Raw genomic sequence first — 19961 nt, forward strand, 5'->3', positions numbered from 1 at the left:
CAACAACGCCGCTTTATCTGCCGCTACAACAGTTGTATCTGCAGCTTCCGACGATAACATTTGCACTCCACCCTCTTCGGCCCCTCCAGGTCCACTCCACCTTCACGGGTTTTCAGAGACGCCATTGATTTGTTTGTTGAGCGCTACAAAAGCAAGAATATTTATGTCATTGCTGCAGCCATGGACAGAGAATACAATGATGTCATTTATCAGCCTCAATTAGCCGAAGACGAAGAACTTGACTAATTTTTGTCGTTCGGAAAAGGACTTCGGCCTGATTTGAATCCGCGCAAAAAAGATGACGAGTTTATTTTAGAAATGCAAGCTGTGAGGCCGCAAGGGCTTGATATTCTGAACAGGTTCAGTTATCTAATTGAGAAGATGCGGGATACTGATGTTCTTGGACACTATCAAAGCAAGCACCACTACTACAAAACTGGCTTATCATGGCACTCGAAATTGCCACTAGAAATATGTTGTCATTACACTTTATTTATAATGGCACCTTAAGGAAGTGCATTAACGGTGACTGTAATTAAAGATCACACGTAATTAAAGATTTAGTATTATTACACGTAAAAATTTCTATCAACCGTGTGGCACTTAGAAGTGCCTTATAGCGTAATCTATGACTACACTCATTATTGTAATTCTAAAATTACTAATGACCTCCTATACAAATATATATTTACATTTCTCCGTGCAAATTTCTATAATTTACATTTTTATCTGTAGATATATATAATTTATATTTTGCTTCTTCAAATATATATAAACTTTTCATTCTTCAATTATTTAAACTTTCTCCCTTTCAAGAGGCATAATTATAATAAACATTCAAAATACGAAGTAAAAAAACTATCATATCATCAATTTACTTAATACTTTCAATGAAATAGAAGTCATACAATATTCAAATATGAAGTGTTAAAATTATCCTACAAAACTACATTCCAAGATCGCTTCACCTATTCTATTAACCCTCCATTCTCATATTCTCCCCAATATTTGACCATTAGGATGTCCAAGCAACTCAATACCCTGCATCCAATACACAATTAAATCAAAATTTAAACAAAACCAATCATTTAGACAAAGACATGTAAAGAAAACAGGGCAATATATTGATATGAGACTCCTTGGTGGCACTTCTTAAAAAACTTAGTCAACACCTAGGAAATATACAAATCCTTATATGGAGTCCCAAACATAATGCTTATGTGGAACAATCTAAATTTTAAAGATATTAAAGTACTAATATGCATTGAGTAACTGTGAAATCAGAAACAAAATGTATCAAGTCTCACTGCCAAAGCTTACTCCACGAAAGTAATAAACAACATACTATGCTCGCATGATCGTACTTGGATGTAGTAATCTGAGGACCCTTTCCCTCATTGCAAGATGTTCCGAATGAATCTGGAAATAGCTTCTCTCTACCTCAATTTTGTAAAATTCAACCATAGGAATTATATCACACTTAAAAACAATAAACAATTTGAAATATGAAACTTACAGATCACAATTTATCAAATATGCAATCTATACTCTATACTCCACATATCTTGGACATGGGTAGTTGCATCTAAGACCTTGTGGAAACAAACAAAGATGACTCTTAGACATAAAGTGCAAAATATCAAATATGAAAAGCAAAACACTTAGAGAAAAACCTATGATCTCAAATATGTATACGTAGAACAAAAGGCAAAAAATGAAATGTAGTTAAAAAGGAACAAAGCTTAAGTATTCCTTTAACTATGTTTTAAATTCTTATCAAATGAACACCAAAAAAAGAAAAAAAAAATAATAGTTTTTTACCTTTGTGACATATTTGGTTTGTCTTGCAAAACAAAACAACTATTGCTCCGTCCTTAGAAGCCATAAGTGTTTACATTGGAGCAAAAAACACATATACAACCCGACTATTGATAAACATAGTACAATTTAGAGATCCAACAGAAGCAAATATATTTACTAGATAGAAAAATATATACTACTTTGAAAGAAGAAAAATTAAAACTGACTTTGATAAACTCAACACACAACCAAATACTCTACTAAGTTTTCTCAATCTCCAACCCAATGCATCCCTAACTCCAAAACCTATAAAATTCAGTCCAACAAAGTTTATAGAGACTTAATCTACACCAAATTATCCAAATTCTAAACTTGGAATTGCAACATAATTGTAATCCATAAATAAAATTGCAAAATAAATACATTAACATTTAGGGTAAGGAGTACAATTTTTAGGACCATTGTACACAGTGAGATAACAAAGGATTGAAATCGAGGGTCGTATTGTTTCGTCTTGCTTGACTCGCTACAAAATTCACATACAAATTAAATGGTTCAAATTAATCAACTACACCACGAAATGTAGAAATCAAAGAGAAGCACTTTAAATATCCGTAGATAGTGCAAGAACGACAAAATTAAAGAGAACTGCAAATTAGCAAATTACACCACAAAATGTAAAAATTAAGGAGAAACGCTTTAACTACCGGTAGATAGTGCAAGAACGGTAAAATGCAGGAATACACCAACATACAATCCTGGCACTTGCAGATTAATTCGAGGCTTCTTCGATTTGTTAGATGAGAAGGCGTTAGGGTTTGGATGGGAGTTAATGGCGGTGAGAAAGTACTGAGTGGGGTAAGTAACGTGAGTATTGGTAGGAAAGTTTCCACCAATTTAAGTATCAAGGTTTCAGATATTTTTAATTTTGGAGTAGTAATTGAGTTTTAAAATTTTAGAATATACTAGTAAATCTTAACAAGTTCAGTAGTGGAGTATAAGTTACCACCAAAATATTTACTAAATGTTTCTTTCTTCATTTACCATTCCAATATTCCACTGAGTCAAAAGATGTTGATTATTAGAAGTGCCAGTAAATGACTATTATTATGGCGTTTACTTCTCGGTGTAATATTAGTGTTCGGCATAAACGTGGTAAGAGACTAATGTAGTGATGAAGTATTTATAGTGGCACTTTTTATAAAGTGTAGCGAAATAAGTGTAGTGAAAAGTCAATTTTCTAGTGGTGCACACCGATTTATGAGAGAGATGCTTTCTCTTACGCCGGGAAGTGAAATTGGCACTGCGCTTGACCTGTAAACATATAAAATCTGGTGGCGATCTTGTTTCAGTTTTAATGAATATGCGATCCATGCAGACAACTTCAAGAGGTTTGGTTAAGGATGTCAAAACAAGAAAGTGAACTGCTATGTAGAAAGGTGGGTCTTGTATCTGACCTTGACCTGCTTTGGATTAGCAGTGGTGTGCGCAAACTTTATAGCATTCAAGCATCCGACCATCGACAGCCAACTAGCTCGGATATCATTGGCGGTGTGTCTGTCTTCATCGGCAAACATGTTATTGATGTGCTAGCGAAGAAGATTTTTGAGTCTATAGAAGTACTGCACAATATATCAAGCTTGATTGAACACGAATTAAAGTTTGTTCTGAAGAGGTTCGCGGTAGCTGAGAATGAAGGTTTTCCACGTTTTGCAATGTAGAGTGAAGGCATTTTCTATGTTTCAACTACATACTGATGTCCTGAATTAAGGTTTTAACTCTGGTTTGCATTTTCTATGTTTCATTTGACTACTGAGACTTGGTTGGAGATTATACATATTCTTGTAGTTGTGACTATTTAGATATAACAGTTCAACCTTAAATAAAATAAAATAAAAAAAAATAAAGACTAATATGGACTAATGACACAAGAAGGCACATTTTCATTCCTGTTCTGTAATCCTTCTTCATTATTATTCGAGAGTTTCATTACAGATTTGTTGGGTAATCCTAGGGGTGGGGAATTATACCGGAATACCGGACTTACCGAACCAAAAAAATACCGAAAATACTGATTTTTCGATATATCGTAGTTTTTTGGTACGGTAAGATATCGTACTGAAAGATTCGGTACAGTAACGGTATTATATTTTCAATACCGCGGTATACCATGGTATACCGAATCTTCGGTATACCGGTATAGAGTTACTTATGTCAACTATAGAGACATTATGTCAACTACGATGTCAACAACATACGTTACTTATGTCAACAACAACATTTTAAAAATAATTAACGTCAACAACAAATATTTTCATTTCAACGACCTATATTATTTATGTCAACAACAACGTTTTACATATAATATATGTAGATATATGTAGATATATGCAGTTGACATTATATTTATGTAGTTGACATGGATTATATATGTAATTGACATGGATTGTACACATAGTTGACATTATATGTGAGTAATTGACATGAATTGTATATATAGTTGACATTACATGTAGTGGCGGAGTTAGGGTGGGGCCCCTAACAATATTAATCAGTAATCATAAATAATATTATGTTGCTTTTCTTGATTTGATGACTTATAAATTTTTTTTACCTATATAACATATATTGCATAATTGAAGAAAAGAATATTTTTTTGACAATATTTATGTTATTAAGTGTAACAAAAAATAAAATAAGAAATCTTATTATAAAAATTGTATTTGAATAAATAATAGTGACATGATAATTATGGTGATAAAGGTTAATAATTTTAGAAAATTTGTTCTATTTATAAACACACTGTGCTTATATATATTTAATTATAATAGATTTACTATAAACTACATTTAATAGAATATTTTGAATTTAAATGAAATAATATTTATCTACAAATATTTATATTGTATTTATTATTTATGATTATATACAATTTTTACATATACTAATATTTATCTGCCAATTCTTGAGTGTTTGATTCTTCTTATTTTATGCAATATTACTACAATTTCTACTGATTTTATGATATTTTTGGAACTTTTATGAGATGTTTAATTTATTTTGTAATGTATATAGAAACATTATTATAATATATCAACAAACATTTCAGTATGTGTCAATAAGTGTTTGACTATTCCTATATTTTGTTTCATTACTACAAATTTCAACAGATTTCATGTTTTTTGGAATTTTTACGATATTTAGTTTATTTTGTAATATATAGAGAAATATTATTATAATACACAAATAAATATTCTAGTAAATAAATTTTAAATTTTCTACTTTTGATGCATAATAATTTAATATTATACTATCATTTACACAAACAAGTTATTGTGCATAGCATGTTTTGCTGTTTAACGACACAATATAATTATTTTTATATTTATTTGTTCATAAATTAGTTGAAAGAAATCTTTTTTGTTAGAATTGATTTTAACCAAAAAAATTTCTTTACTTTTAAATTAATCATTATGTATAATTTACTAATATATTTAATTTTTTAAATTTTATTTTTGAATTAATACATACAATAAAAGGAATATTAGGAAAATGTGTTTGCTTAATTTTTTAAATTTGTATGATTATAATAATAATTTAAAGATCCGTGCATAGCACGGGTGTTACACTAGTCTTAATAATCATAAAGAGTTCGAAAAAGACATGTGAAGAGCCAAGCTTCAACAATATTAGTGGTTTTACGAATCCAACTTTTGGTTTGAAGCACTTTCGATTGAAGGGTCAAACTCAGCTTACTCAAACTTGGATCTCATATTATCACATATAGAAGCACTAGTTTCGGGTTGGGTATGAGTACCTGTAATGTCAGGCAATGAAATAAGAAAAGAAATTGTATTAGAGTAATTTAGACTAATGTATCTATTTAGAACACTAATTATATTTTTTTATGAGATATATAGAATTAAAACTTTTTGTAATAGTTTTAAACATCGATGAAATACTTTATGCGTATGGTGTATTTATCCTTGATTCGTATCTAATGATGATAAATTATAGGGGCTGGATCCCCTACTGTGGGAGAATCACAGCACCACATGCTGTGGAGCTAAACGACGCCGCTTTAATCAAAATTAAACTTCTTTATATTTTTTCTTTCTTTGCTTAAAGTTTACCATTGATCAAATTTTAATATCTTTTGATGCACTTTCATGTTCTTTGTTTACCTCTTCCATAATAAATTCAAATTCGCCAAACAGATTAAATTTTTTTTCTTATGTTTATTTCACCTCTCAATCTTTAATATAATGAATCATTCTGAATCATTTTTTTTTCTTTGTTAATGTGTTTTTCTTTGTCATACCTGTCATTTGATCAATTTGTTGGTACAATATAAATTTATTTGTACAGTCTATTTTATGTAAAAAAACTAAAAAAGATAAATTTACTAGCATATGTAACAAGATAGATTTTAAAGGCTAGATTAAAAAAAATGTTTTATACTAATTTTAAGGGATGAATGGAGTAATATTATGAAATTTATAAATAATGATCACTCTATTTTATATACTCCATTTAGTAATTTAGTAGCATGTAAAATATATAAATTCAACAATAAATCTATAGTTTATACATTCTCAGACCTTCGAAATATAGAGAATTTAGAAACGACACGAGAATGTAAAATTGGTAGAAAAAAAAAATATTATCAAACTTAATCCTAGATAGATAGTTATATGATAATTAGTTATAGTCAACTCATCCTAATAAATAATTTCACAACTTAATCTTAGATTATATCTTGCTATTATTTTATTTACGAAACTAAACACCACAATATTAAATGATGTTTATGCTCCATATTATGAATCACAATGAAAATTATCCTAGAATTTCGACAATTTATATGTTAATAAATTATTAGATATATAAGATTTTTTTAATATTACTATATAATGTGAACGAGAAACATCATTTACAAAATTTAAAATTGAATTGAATTTGTGTAAAGAGAGGAGAGAGCAAAATATATTTATTTTATAGTGCAAATTTATTTTAAAGACAGCAACAAATAACTGAATCTAACTGAATCTAGAAAAAATAAGCTCGAATCAGTATTATATAAGAGATTCCACTAAAAAATCGCAATAGAGAAGAAATAGACTACTATGCCACGGTTTTTTTTAACTAGAGGGGAGTGTTATATTGAACTCATAACTTAATTACTAACTATAATTAAATAATAGTCATTAGATATTCAAATTAAGAGCTTAGATTATCAAACCTAGGATCAACGAAAAACGTCAATAAGGCTATAGGATTAATTCCAAAATATATCAACAGGGGTATTAATGTCAATTAACTACATGTTTAGTTATAACTAACTTTTAAAAGAAATCCTAAAACTTTAAATTCATATAACATATATCAAATTAAAGATAATTTCATAAGGATCAACGATATCCTACATGCATATGTTCCGGGGTCAAAATTTGAAAAAAAAATCAAAATTTTTTAATATTTTCGTACATGCAGAAATGTCAACATACTATATAAAATATGTCAATATAATACATGTAGAATGTCAATATAAGCAATGAGTTAACATTCTTAAAGCATTGTATTGATATTTTCGAAACATTGTATTGACATTTTCATCCAAAATCCTAATTTGGAGTTTTTTTGTCTTTTTTAATTTTATTAATAAAAACCTTACACGTGGCAAATTGTAGACCACACGTTTTCTAAAATCCTAAGGCCTTAAATTAATTGTAGTTAGCAATTAAATGATGAGTTAGCAATTAATCACTCCCCAGGTTAACTATAAAGATGAAATAAGTTTAAATTTGATTAATACGGCGTCGTTTAACTCCACAGCATATGGTGCTGTGATTCTCCTATGGGATCCAGCCCCTAAATTATATTCTAGATCATTTTTGTGATTTTTGTACGATAAAAATAGACAATTGTATTTGTATTCTCGATGTCTTATTTTTCACTATCTATACAAATCGGTCAAAATCCATTATAAGAGATGGTTGGTCACGAGATAAGAGAGAAGAAATCTTTAGGGCAGTCGAACGTTCACGCTTGAAGGTAGTTGAAGCAAATAATTAATTAATAGTACGTCAACGATTTTTATATGCTGTTTTTTTTCACATAAAACTGTTCCAAGTTAGATTTTTGATGTACAACATTAAATCGGTGAACATTAATTGAATTAGATTTTTCTTTACGACAACAAGAAATTTGTGAGGCATGATTCTTGTGAATAGTAATTATATTGGTGGCGTGAGTGATATGTCATGATCTGGAAGTTAGTTCACGATGAACATGTAACAGATTCACTGTATTTGTCAACATTCATTGAACTTAGCCTCACCATGTAAAGTTTCACAAAAAGAATTGATTTAATATTTTCAATCCACAGTAATAGAGTGTTCTTCCTCATTGCAGCACACCTGAAAAAATGTGGGCAACAATATCGAACGTAATGAGCTATATAGCCTCTATTAACGAATAATACCACTCTCAAAAAAATGGAAAAGAAAAAAAAATGAAAAGTAGCATCCCAGATGACTCGCATTCCATTGATCTCCACATCAGTAAGAATCACACATCCTTGAGTATCGTTAGATATAGTGAGGCAGGGATGCCAACTTGTTTATTCTTGAAATGTCGAACAATTCAATGAATCTCTGATCGGTAACTCTAGCCTTATCTGCAGCAAACCTCTGATACTCATCGAAAATTGAAGCCAGGCACCAATTTTGCCACTTCCTAAGACATCCCACAAGACAACCAGTCCGGTGCTGCATTTGACAATGGTGGATACATATACATCAGAAAACCGAGACATCATGAATAGTTGGAAACAGAATGGATATACAAGTACCTTTCCTCGTTTGCAGTGAATTAGGAGCGGATGGTTTCTTTCATCTGCATAGGATGTTTCATTGATTAAAGGGTTTCCCCAAAGCATGAGAAATATACATCTGATGAAGGTTCAGAGGTATAAAGATATACCTAATAGCACTCTCAATGCACAAACAATTACATCCTCAGGGATGTTTATAGATAACTCCTGCCAAATATTAGTTGTATGTAAGAACAAATAACAATTCCAAGGGAATGCTTACTCCTTACTCACAACATTTTGCATTAAAAACATTCTTCCTTCAGTATTCAACCACTTGATCCTTTTCAAAGAGTTTTAAACAACCAACAAAGCTTTACATTGGGTACCAACTCTAGAGAATCCTAAAAGGCTAGATTTTGCAAAGGAGAACACAACCAAATATGAATGGTGACAAAGCCAAAATACACCAACCTAGGAGATCAAAACCCATACTTAATAACCCTATTACATCCAACAGAAATTTCTCCAAATTTTAAGAATAAACAGCAATGCAGAAGACTTATTGCACAAAGATCAAAGTAATATTTATCATAACACTTAATTGTTCTTATGTTGACTCAAACCTCAAAGATCACCAAAACACAGTAAATACTCTACAATGTAACTGCACCATTAAGAACGTAGATTTAATTTCCAAGACTATCTAAGGCAGCATCTGATTGACAATTATCGTATTCGAAAACAATCCCTGCTTTAGTATTTCTCACCTCAAAGGCTCAAACCAAACTATTCGCCCCAACAATGCCCCACTAACATAACTTATGCATAATAGAACAAAAAAAACTACCTTAGAACCTTCAAGGCCGAACTGAAAAAGACGAATTCCATTTGCATTGAGAAACTCCATATTATCTTCAGGATAAGGCTCTGGACACAAGTATCTTCAATATCACAAAAGTTTTACTTCAATATCTTCAAATAATAAACATATTATCGAAAGAAGAACCCTCACTTACCCACCATAGACACGAATTAACACGCCCGCCAGGGCCACTGAGGTAGCAAAGCCTCGTTCATAGTAGTATCAATTTATCAAGCAACTATATTTGACTAGATTTTCAAGTATGTTAAACTTCCAAATATATGATTTTTTCCTTTGGTAAACTAATTAAATATAATTAGATATGCCTAATTAGGCAACAGTGAAAAAATTTTATATCTAAAATTTGTTATTTATATTATCGCATGAATCATGAATGAACGTTACTTAAGAACAATATTTGTATCTGTATATTAGGTTATAAATTTGATTAGTTAAACTTAAACAACCAACTGCTCTTATAAAACTATACAGTATAGTAAACATTTAAGAAAATTTTGTTTCCATGATTTATTATTCTTTATTATTTATGTTAACAAAAAAACACAACGGTTATAATTCAGATGAACATCTTGCATTTGAATACCAGTTATAAACAAAAGATGGAGTACAACATTCTTGCATTTTATATACTCCTACAATCTAGTTATAAACAAAGATATACTCCATTACTGTAAATTTTCAATAAGTGAATCATAGTATAACATAAGAACAATAAATCATGGAAGCAAAAAAGTGTTAAATACTTTATTCGTTAGTGACTAATATGAGAGTGGTTAACTACAACCTAATAAAGCATAAGAAATTTCACATTTAATTAGGGAAAAAATTATATTGGGAAGCTTAGCATAATTGAAATTGAAGTTAAATATAATGGTTAGACAAATTGATTTACCAATCACGGGTCATCGCCGATACTCAATTGGTCGGCGCGTTAATTCGTGGCTACGGTCGGTAGGGGAGCATCCTGGAAAAGAAAGAGAGATTAAAATTGAGCTAACATGATCGATTGGAGGCCTAGGGTTTTCAAGAAAGGAAAATTAGCAGAGTTGGGAAATCCGGAGCGGTATATTCCGTAATCCACCATAGAAAAGTTGAGCGGCGGCACGAACAGATGGTCCTCCACCTTAACATCGGAAGCAACGAATTTTTCCGGCGACATATCGGCGGCGGCAGGAGACGGTTGGACGGTTTTGAGGCACATTGGAGCGCGGCAATTGTGGATGCTCATACCATTCACGCGCAAAAGCGCATGATCGGATCGTGGAGAATCCGGCGAAGTGAGAGTATGAATCTGTGAAACAATTCGAGATTGTATTTTGAGCAGGAATAGGATTTGGGGAAATTTTAGGGAATCTATCAGAGAGATCCAATCGTCAAAAAGTAGATGACTGAATGTTCAATCGCTGCTGCGGAATTTTTTGTATAACTAATTTTATCCGTTAACGACTATGTTTAATCCATCAATATTAATTTCCTCTATTTTTATTTGGATTTGCATTGCTTATTTTAATTTTTTATTTGTAGATATGTACAGATTGAATTTGAATTATTGTAATTTAATTTGTAGATATTGGACTCATCCAAACGGCATTCTCTTAACAAGTCAATCCAACTAATTTCGAAATCATATTTTAGAGTATAAATCTAAATTAATACTCAAATTGTATAAACCAATATCCGTTGGTATCTATGTTTAATTGTCAGCTAACTGTATTTCGAAATTGTATAAACCAACTGGATTTGCTCTAAAACACTAGGATATGATAAATTACAGGCACAAACAAACTAGTGGTTGCTTACAAGCTTGATTGGACCAATTATGGATTTGAAATTTTGAAATACTGACAAAAAATATGACTTTGTCATTATAAAAATAAACTTATCAGAGTTTACAATTTACATCCACTAAAGGGGATATGAAAGGATCATATCAATACCAAACTTTTAACACACTGTAAATATATTGTGACAATATAGGAGTATTTAAATGTTGAAAGCAATGCAACAGTAGTAACTAGTAAAACATGAAATGTAAACACGAAGAGCTTCATATCTTTAGAGCTGAACTGTAATTCCACAGCGAGGAAGCTTATCTCTAAACATTTTATATAAACAGAGGCTAATCTAAAAACAAAATCGAATAACATAGAAAAACAAACCAAACTACTACTTTCCTGCTTATGAAAACACATCTCCCAAAAAGAATATGATTTTCATTTACAAGCAAATAATTAACTTGCCCATGATACCACAAACACCAACAACAGAAAGAGTTAGTAAAGAACTTCGCCCTACACTTACTTCTTCTTTCATATGCATGCAGTTTCAGGGAGCGAGAACGAGGACTTTTATAGTCCCTTGGCTGTTTGCTGTAACCATAGTTGGGCTATCACTTTTCCAGCACACAGCACTTATGAAGTAGGACCCCGCATCTTCTTCGCCTTCTTCTGTTTCAGAATTATTGAACTTATGCCATGCTGCCGGCTTAGATATTGCCTACAAAAAACTCACCTTTTAGTTGAACATATACTAACCGATAATATTTAAAGAACCATATGGATACCTTGTGATAGACGAATACTTCATTTGTTTCACTACCACATGCTATGTATTCGCTGTTCGCTGTTAGCCCCACAAAGTTCTTCTCATTTGCATGGCCTCTAAAAGTGCGCAGCTGCAGAAAATATCACAGCAAGAATGATATTATCAACACCATTACTTGACAAACCAAAATAATGGTTACTCAAGAATTAAACAGAAAACATTAAGAGAGACAGACAAGCAAGTTTGGATGTGTGTGCATATAAAGGTTATGAAACTGTCACCAACCATATCATCAGATCACTTATGTAACGAATCATAAGAATATCAAAGGTCAGTTAGCATTTTTGGTTGACCCCTTAGATAAAACATGTAGAAACTCATACCATCTAATTCATTTGCAACATTGGCTTAGTCACCATTTCAGGCAATTTACCATGTTACAAAAAGGAAAAAGGAAAAATGGAATTTTTTATCACTCATTTTTTGTTTCCAAGTTAAATTCTCTAGTAGTCTGTAAATGCTGATGAAAAGCTACTAAGTCATGTATTGCAAATGAAAAAAGATCTAACAGGATGACACAATAACTTACAGGAACATTTTCCTTAACATCCCATAGGCGCAATGTACTGTCTGTTGAAGCAGAAGCAAGCTCATCATTGGACAGAAATTTCACATATGACACAGCCTTCCTGTGTCCGCTGAATATATACAGCGGCTGGCTAACTTTTCTTAAGTCATAGTAATGAATGTGATGATCTGCGGAGCCAACCTGCAAGGGAACAGCAGCATACAATTCAGGAACCAGTTTTAATACAGCTGTAGAGGCAGAACAGAAAAGTATGAACTCCCACAAAGAATCAGTACATACAGCGACATGGATGCTGGATCCAGGGTTATATTTGACTGAACATATATTTGCCTTCATGTCAATGTTTAGGACACTCGCCTCCTGGTTTGTACACCATACTTTGACCTGTGGAGTCCATTGAGTCAGTCTATGCATAAAGAGTATATGTTCAGATATAAATATAATTAAGTAATTTAATAACCGCTCACAGCCTAATAACAGCTAGGCAAATTATCGGTCACCTGATGTCGAACACAATACACGTTTAATGTTGCATGGACCCAAAATCCTATTTAGGATAATTATATACTTCATAGAGAGATTGTGATTGGTACAGGATCGATCTTAAAATTAGCTGAATATAGCTATAATGTTGTAGATGTTTTGCTTTGCACTCCACCTGGCTAGCAGTTCACCAGGATTTTTAAGGGAAGCAGAAAAAGACAACGTTGATTCAAAGACTAATTTGTCATGTGTGTCCGCCTTAAAAGTGGTAGTTAATATTCTATAATTCAAGTTGGTAAATCGACTTCAGAAAGGCAGCAGAGATATCTACACATGAAAATACAGAAAGCAAGACTTCTGGTAATATGGGGCTCTACAATGAACTGCCCCCTCAAGTTAGACAGAAGGGTGTAAGTTTGCTTAAAATGTAGCTTTAGTGTGTCACAAAAAAATTATGATTGTGCACTTCACATACCTTGCAGTCATCACTACCAGATACAAGCATTGAAGGATCTGTGCATGAAAAATCAACACTCCAGGCACGTTTCTCATGCTCCTCATACTCCATCACACTCTGCAATATACGTAGTTCAAGATTTAAGCATGACATTCTTTTACAGCAATAAGATGGTGAATAAATGGATTTACTGACATTAGTAATACCTGTCTAGTAGTCACATCCCAAACAGTTACTATGCCTTCATAGTCACTGCTGGCAATATGATTTTTTGCATACTTGTTCCAGCTTAAACAGCTTAGCTTTGCTCTAGTAGACATTTCTGCTACAGGACATTGAGAGTCCGCTGGTTCATTAACCACCTGGAGAATAATATTCATCCACCATTTGAGGGGTGAGACCAGAGTGTATAATAAATCAATTTGAAAAATGACATAAAGTAAAATAAAATAAAAGACTGCAAAACATAAAGAACAGTTGAAGTCCTGCATAGGAACATCAGGCACATGATTACATGGCACTGCATCTAATCATGTCCAGATATATACTAAATGCATAACCTGATGCAAAACTTGAAACAACTTACTGATGAAAACTCAAAAATCTTGATCTGTCGTGATACTCCAGCTGTAGCAAATAATTCATCATCTCGATCAAATTCTATGCTGCATGGAATGAATAGTAATTTAAAACTCTAGATAGTATGCAGAAGATTAAAATCACAAAGGTCTAGTGCATGAATGTGAGGGACCACAACTTTTATCGCATGCCAGAGCCTTTTGCCTCGAACATAATTGTATTTCACTGTTTGCGCAAGAATTAACACCCTAACTTACAACTCAATAATCAATATTCATATAAATATTAAAATGCTAAATGCAGATTTAAGTGGCTTACAAGCAACCAGAGTTCTTGCATTAATGCAATCACCAAAATTAAGCATCTTTAATATCCCCAAGACCAACAGAAGAGAAAAAAGATCACGGATAGTTTTGTCCAGAATTATGATTGAGAAAAAGAAAGCTATATATTCAACACTAAAATCCATTAACGAAATTGTAGCAAGTGCAACTACCTATCCACCACATGAAATGGACTCGTCAAAACTGAATCTGTTCTATCTCCATTTCGTTATAAATTTATAATAAAACTTGCAAATGTAACGAGTCCAAATTAGCTAATGAACTTAGTAGAACTGCACTGTGAAGTAACATCTTTAATTTTTTATTATATTACAATGCTTGCTTCTAGATGAATGACTGGGTGAGAATGATAGAATCGAATTCCACACCATATGCAGCAAACTCACTGACCTTGATACAATGTTAGCCGAGTGAAAAAGATCTCCATGTCTGAGTTCGGCAACAACCCGCAACCGACTGAAGAACTAAACTCTATTAGACACTGCATATGGATTTCAAAAAGACCTAAAGCTATCTACAAGAATCTCATACCTGTATCTTGTGAAAGTTGATAGAACAGACTGAAAATCCTCAAGACCTACAGAGTATCCCTCTCTCTTTGAACTCAGCGAGTCACGCCCTTGCTGCTCTGGCATTTGTTTTGCCCAATACCGCCTCTTTTGCAAGTAACAATCTTGTAGGTCATTGAACTGATCCAATAGAAATATAAAAGGATAAGAAACAATTATACAAAGACGCCGAAAGTATCTAACATTCTATGTTATGACACAACTAATAGCTGCGGAAACTCCTATAACTGCATTAATGACTGCAACAACAGAAGACGGCCAGATGATTGACTACATGCTTTGCATATTCAAGCATAAAATGAAGAAATAAAAAGACCACTTTTAAAGCAGTTCAACAATATTACAGATGTTTGTAATATTAGCTTCTGATAATAATATATTCTATGATCACTATCTGTAAATGATTATTTTCCTCCAGAACGTGACCAGGTTTAAGGTGTTACTGGAAAGCTACACGCTACGATAATCATATCACCCACCTGAGCATGTACCCTTCTCTTCCTTGCTAATGCCTGTCCTGATTGAGAAGGATTCTGGATGTCTGACCCACCATAACTATCCTTCCCTAGTACCAAATGACTAGCAGAAGATCTCACATCAGCTTTCTTGCTATGAAGATCACCTGAAGTAAGGCGGGATTGGCCAGGTGTGAGAGAAGGTCTGGAGGCTGTAGCACCACTTTGTTTTTCAACCACTGACGGCCATGCTGATTTGGAAGAAGGATCATCACCAAGCATTCTTAGTTTAGACGAACATCTATCCCTTCGACGGTATAACTCTATTCGACGTCTCTCCACTGCATGAATATCTTCTTTAATGTACTTTAGATCAGATTGTACCTGCAGAGAAAGATAAAATGAAAAACTAAAAATCAGATATCTCTTCTCTCTCTTTTTTCTCTGGGTTTCTCTTTGAGCTATCTGTGCTTAAGAGAGATAACCCTCAGTTTAACATGAAAAATCTTCAAGTTTATATCAATAAGGTATAATCATGCTCAGAAGGAGGGTATCATCCTCACAACATGAAAGTTTGAGACATCATAATATCAACATAATTATTCCATTAACCAGGAAGCAGTCTTATGTTTGCGATTTCTAATGATAACATCCAAAGATCCAAATTATTGCATTGGTACTGATGATAGTGGTACTAGATAATGCTAGATCAGCATATTTGAACACCTATAGCCTAACCCAAAACTCTACGAATGTGGAATTCCGGATTCTTTTGACTGATTTTACACAAACCACCTTATCTTATGTTGAAAGTTTAGTAGCCTAATGGCGCTAATTATAGAAGATAAAGATATTCAAATGATCTACATTGCAGAATAAGCTTCTATAACTAAAAAATACGAACTAATGATGAAACAAAAGAGTCCACTCCGTTCACCTCATTGAGCTCATCAAGTTTCTTCTTTCTCAGACAAAGCATAAAATCAAGCAGGATCTGTAGATTTGTTTCGGCTTCTTCTTGCTCCATTTTACTTTTTTTCTCTGAAAGAAGAGACATGAGGCTCTCGAGATCCTTCACTGAAGCTTCACATCCCTGTCTATATATCATATTAGGTCACTGAATCTTCACATCCCTGTCTATATATCATATTACTGTAGTACACATGCCAGAAATGGATGAACAATGGAAGTCTAAAATAAAAGGTATCCTCATTTTATAGATGGACAATCATGATGGGTAACAAAGGGTATCTTGAAAAATATAATCAAGCACTGATTTTTGAACTGTTTTAAAAAATTAGAGTTTTGTTTACTAGAAGGTTTGTACTACAAACAAATGGCATAGGTGGATTTAAGGAATTATGGACAGCATGTACCATAACAGGCATGTAGATGACTACCGAATGGTAATTATTGGCTCCAATAGTAGATTTCGTGTGCTTAGAGTAGACAGACACACTACCATGCTGTAAAAACACATTGCTATAAGATATAAATCTTTCAGCAAATAACTGACCCGTTCGAGTGCCTGGCGAAGTTGTTCCAAAGGAGTGGCAGTTTTAGCTGTTTGACGAGCAGAAGTCTTCATCAATAACTGCAAGAATACATGCACCACATCATTAGCTAAATTCATGGAGACATCTCCCATCTAACATCACCGGAAGAGTAACTAATCTCACAGAGCAAACACATGCAGCTTCTGGAGTAAGAAAACTCAGCAGTAAGTGATAGGAACATACAGTTTCAAAACTTAAAACTAAAAAAATTTATATCACTTGTTAGTTTAAATTTTTTCTTTGAGTCACCATTTTGAAAGCAGGTGTCTGGAGACATGCTTTATCATTTTGAGATTCAATTCTTTCTTTTCATTGATGTGTCTTTAATATATCGACATTAGTATTGGCCAAACTTCTTTTTATTCCTGACAGGGAAGGTGGCATAAATTTGCATCATATTATAAAGTTTGTTTCTAAAAAACAGAAAGGTGAGCAGTCTGCTGACTTGGCACTTTCCTTCAAGAAATCTTCATGTTTTAAATGATTGTGCTTGTGCTTCAGCCTTCAACTACCAACTGATGGCGTCCAGAATCACTTGTCAACCATAATGAGAAAGAATAGAAAAATCCAATGTAAACTGTCCAAGTTTGAATCACGATCTCCAGTTAACACAATATTTTCAAAATCAGCTTATCGGATTGCTAGCAAGTAGGCCAAGGTCTCGCATATAGTGTATGTATTTGATAAAAATAGATGGTATACCATATACATAATCCATATGAAGACAAACAAACACATACATAGGCACATGCAAGCAAACACATAGGATGACAGCATGACTTTGTGTAATCGAAATGAGGATAATTCACAAGTTGTAACATAAATTAGACTATAATACTGCAGAGAAGTGAAAATATATTTAGCAAGCCACTTCTGCCTTTGGGCTCCAAACCAAGGGGGCTTAGCAGTGAGGGGAAACTACACATTAATATTACTAACAGAAATTACATTGGCAGAGCAATACAATCAAAATTCCCAATAGCTTGACAAATTAGTAATTAAGACGAAGAAAAGTCATACATATATCAAAATCAGGACGAGAATTAAAAAATTGCAGCTATCCAAAATGCTCCAATAAGACTCAACTTGAAACAGATAGATGATGAGTTGATTATGCAGAAAGTGGCAAAAATAAAACAAAACAAACCTTGTTGAGGAGGAAATTAGGGTAGAGGTGATTAGCAGTGAGGAAATGAGAGCAGCAGGGGCAATCACTCTTGTTCTGAAGATGAGTGACGATACACATATAGCAAAAGCTATGGCCACAGGCAGTGAGAAAGGCGTCCTTGATGATCTGCATGCAAATAGGGCAGAGGATGTCCTTATCAGAGTCGTGGTCCATCTCCGAGTGCGGCGGCGGAGCAGCGGCGGAAGAATCCGCCGGCTCTGATTTGACGGTGGGCACGAGAGGGCCGCCAATTGAAGTGGTCTGGGCTCCCATTTTGAGCAGAATGGGGCTACATGAGGTATGAGTATGAGTTTGTATAGGTGAAGGAAGGAGAGGCGGAAACGGTTAGTTCGTGTGTATTTCATTTCTTAAAGGAGAAGAGAAGAGATATTTGAATGGGCTACAACTGACCACGTTACTTGCGATTCCCACCCACTCTGCAGGTCAATACACATTCTCACTTCTAATTTTCGCCACCGATCCCACTATTTTACTATATTTAGAAGGTTAAACCTTCATTTTTTTATTCCGATTAAGCTACACTCCAACCGTCCGAATAAGCTACTACAATCCTGTTCTTTCGATTCATTTGGCAACTCATTCGTTCTTTTATTAAATAAATAATAAAAATTAATTAAAATTAATTCTTCAATTTTAATATGTGTATGAGCTTATATTTTTTTTAAAAAAATTTAATAATTCAAGATCCATCAGAATATATTATATTTGTATATGTTAAATCTTATATATGTTAAATCATTTAAGAAATATGCTTAAATGTTAGTATGAGATTAATTATTATCGATTATTAATTTTGTTATATACTCGAAATACTCAATGCACTCTCTCTAGACTCAAAACCCAATTTTACTACTATTGCCGCGTGCCGACAAATTCTTTAAAAAGAGCTTTGACAAATGAAAAACGTGCATTTACGATTAGAGATTAATTTAGCTTAGTACAAAAACTGCGGTAAGTATTATTTCAAATTTTAATTTATTGTAGCGTTAGTAATAGTAGTAATACTTTGGATAGCTCATACATACTATAAGAAGATATTTCCGCAAATTCAATCCCAATTAGGGAATTCGGTTATTTAGGTGCATAGGTGTGATCATTAGACATTAGAGTTGGTTAACAGTCAAAGATGACATTATTATCGCCGATGTACGTCAGAATCATCGCCGACCACTGTGGGCGCGATTCGGCGATAAATCGGCGATAAATTTTTTTTTTAATTAATTTTTTTTTTAAATCTTTGTTTTTATTTGTAGTTTTTGTAGTTTTTTTTATTTGTAGTTTTTTTTAAATCTTTGTTTTTTTAAATCTTTATTTTTTTAAATCTTTGTTTTTTATAGTTTTTATTTGTAGTTTTTTTTAAATCTTTGTTTTTTTAAATTATTGGTTTTTTATGTTTTTTATTTGTAGTTTTTTTTTTCTCGTTGTATTATATTTTCCAATGATTAATACAACGATGAATTGTTCATTATAAATCTATTTATTAAACACATTTGTAGGGAAAATTAAACAATATTAAAAATGATGATGTAAAAATGAAATGTTGAGTTAGGGAGAAATAAGGGAGAAATAAGGGAGAAACCATTGGAGTAGTTGGCTAAAAGTTGGCTAAAAACTGGGGATAAATTATTTCAAATTTTAATTTATTGTAGCGTTAGTAATAGTAGTAATACTTTGGATAGCTCATACATACTATAAG

At 32.7% G+C, this 19961-nt stretch overlaps 2 protein-coding genes and 1 long non-coding RNA gene across 3 annotated transcripts; all 3 read right to left on the minus strand.

Moving 5' to 3' along the window:
- Positions 1 to 843: 843 nt before the first annotated feature.
- LOC125191010 lies at positions 844 to 2653 on the minus strand. The gene is made up of 3 exons (XR_007171010.1): positions 2508 to 2653; positions 1346 to 1592; positions 844 to 1041 (listed from the first exon to the last, which is right to left on the minus strand). It is a non-coding gene; the product is annotated as an uncharacterized LOC125191010 (long non-coding RNA).
- Positions 2654 to 8144: 5491 nt separating this feature from the next.
- On the minus strand, positions 8145 to 10920 carry LOC125191119 (tyrosine-protein phosphatase DSP1-like). The gene is made up of 5 exons (XM_048088586.1): positions 10499 to 10920; positions 9465 to 9558; positions 8785 to 8842; positions 8654 to 8697; positions 8145 to 8570 (listed from the first exon to the last, which is right to left on the minus strand). Exons 1-5 carry the CDS (start codon positions 10726 to 10728, stop codon positions 8391 to 8393), a joined length of 606 nt encoding a protein of 201 aa, XP_047944543.1. The 5' UTR covers positions 10729 to 10920; the 3' UTR covers positions 8145 to 8390.
- A 605-nt stretch (positions 10921 to 11525) lies between these two features.
- On the minus strand, positions 11526 to 18600 carry LOC125188122 (E3 ubiquitin-protein ligase COP1-like). Its single transcript, XM_048084866.1, has 13 exons — positions 18224 to 18600; positions 17037 to 17114; positions 16458 to 16613; positions 15545 to 15904; positions 15028 to 15185; positions 14887 to 14952; positions 14160 to 14238; positions 13780 to 13935; positions 13592 to 13690; positions 12913 to 13017; positions 12634 to 12813; positions 12064 to 12174; positions 11526 to 11996 (listed from the first exon to the last, which is right to left on the minus strand). The coding sequence occupies exons 1-13, from the start codon at positions 18515 to 18517 to the stop codon at positions 11826 to 11828; spliced, it is 2013 nt and encodes a 670-aa protein (XP_047940823.1). The 5' UTR covers positions 18518 to 18600; the 3' UTR covers positions 11526 to 11825.
- Positions 18601 to 19961: the final 1361 nt, after the last annotated feature.

Source organism: Salvia hispanica, chromosome 5 (assembly GCF_023119035.1).
Source record: "Salvia hispanica cultivar TCC Black 2014 chromosome 5, UniMelb_Shisp_WGS_1.0, whole genome shotgun sequence".
Taxonomy (NCBI): Eukaryota; Viridiplantae; Streptophyta; class Magnoliopsida; order Lamiales; family Lamiaceae; genus Salvia; species Salvia hispanica.

Coding starts and splice junctions, on each gene's coding strand:
- LOC125191119 (XM_048088586.1), bottom strand. CDS start 10,728: ATGAGCATCCACAATTGCCGCGCTCCAATGTGCCTCAAAACCGTCCAA. Junction 9,559..10,498: donor CTAGGCCTCCAATCGATCAT/GTTAGCTCAATT, acceptor GTGATATTGAAG/ATACTTGTGTCCAGAGCCTT. Junction 8,698..8,784: donor TGCATTGAGAGTGCTATTAG/GTATATCTTTAT, acceptor CATCCTATGCAG/ATGAAAGAAACCATCCGCTC.
- LOC125188122 (XM_048084866.1), bottom strand. CDS start 18,517: ATGGGAGCCCAGACCACTTCAATTGGCGGCCCTCTCGTGCCCACCGTC. Junction 15,905..16,457: donor AACTTGATGAGCTCAATGAG/GTGAACGGAGTG, acceptor CTTTCTCTGCAG/GTACAATCTGATCTAAAGTA. Junction 14,953..15,027: donor TCAACTTTCACAAGATACAG/GTATGAGATTCT, acceptor TTAGTTCTTCAG/TCGGTTGCGGGTTGTTGCCG.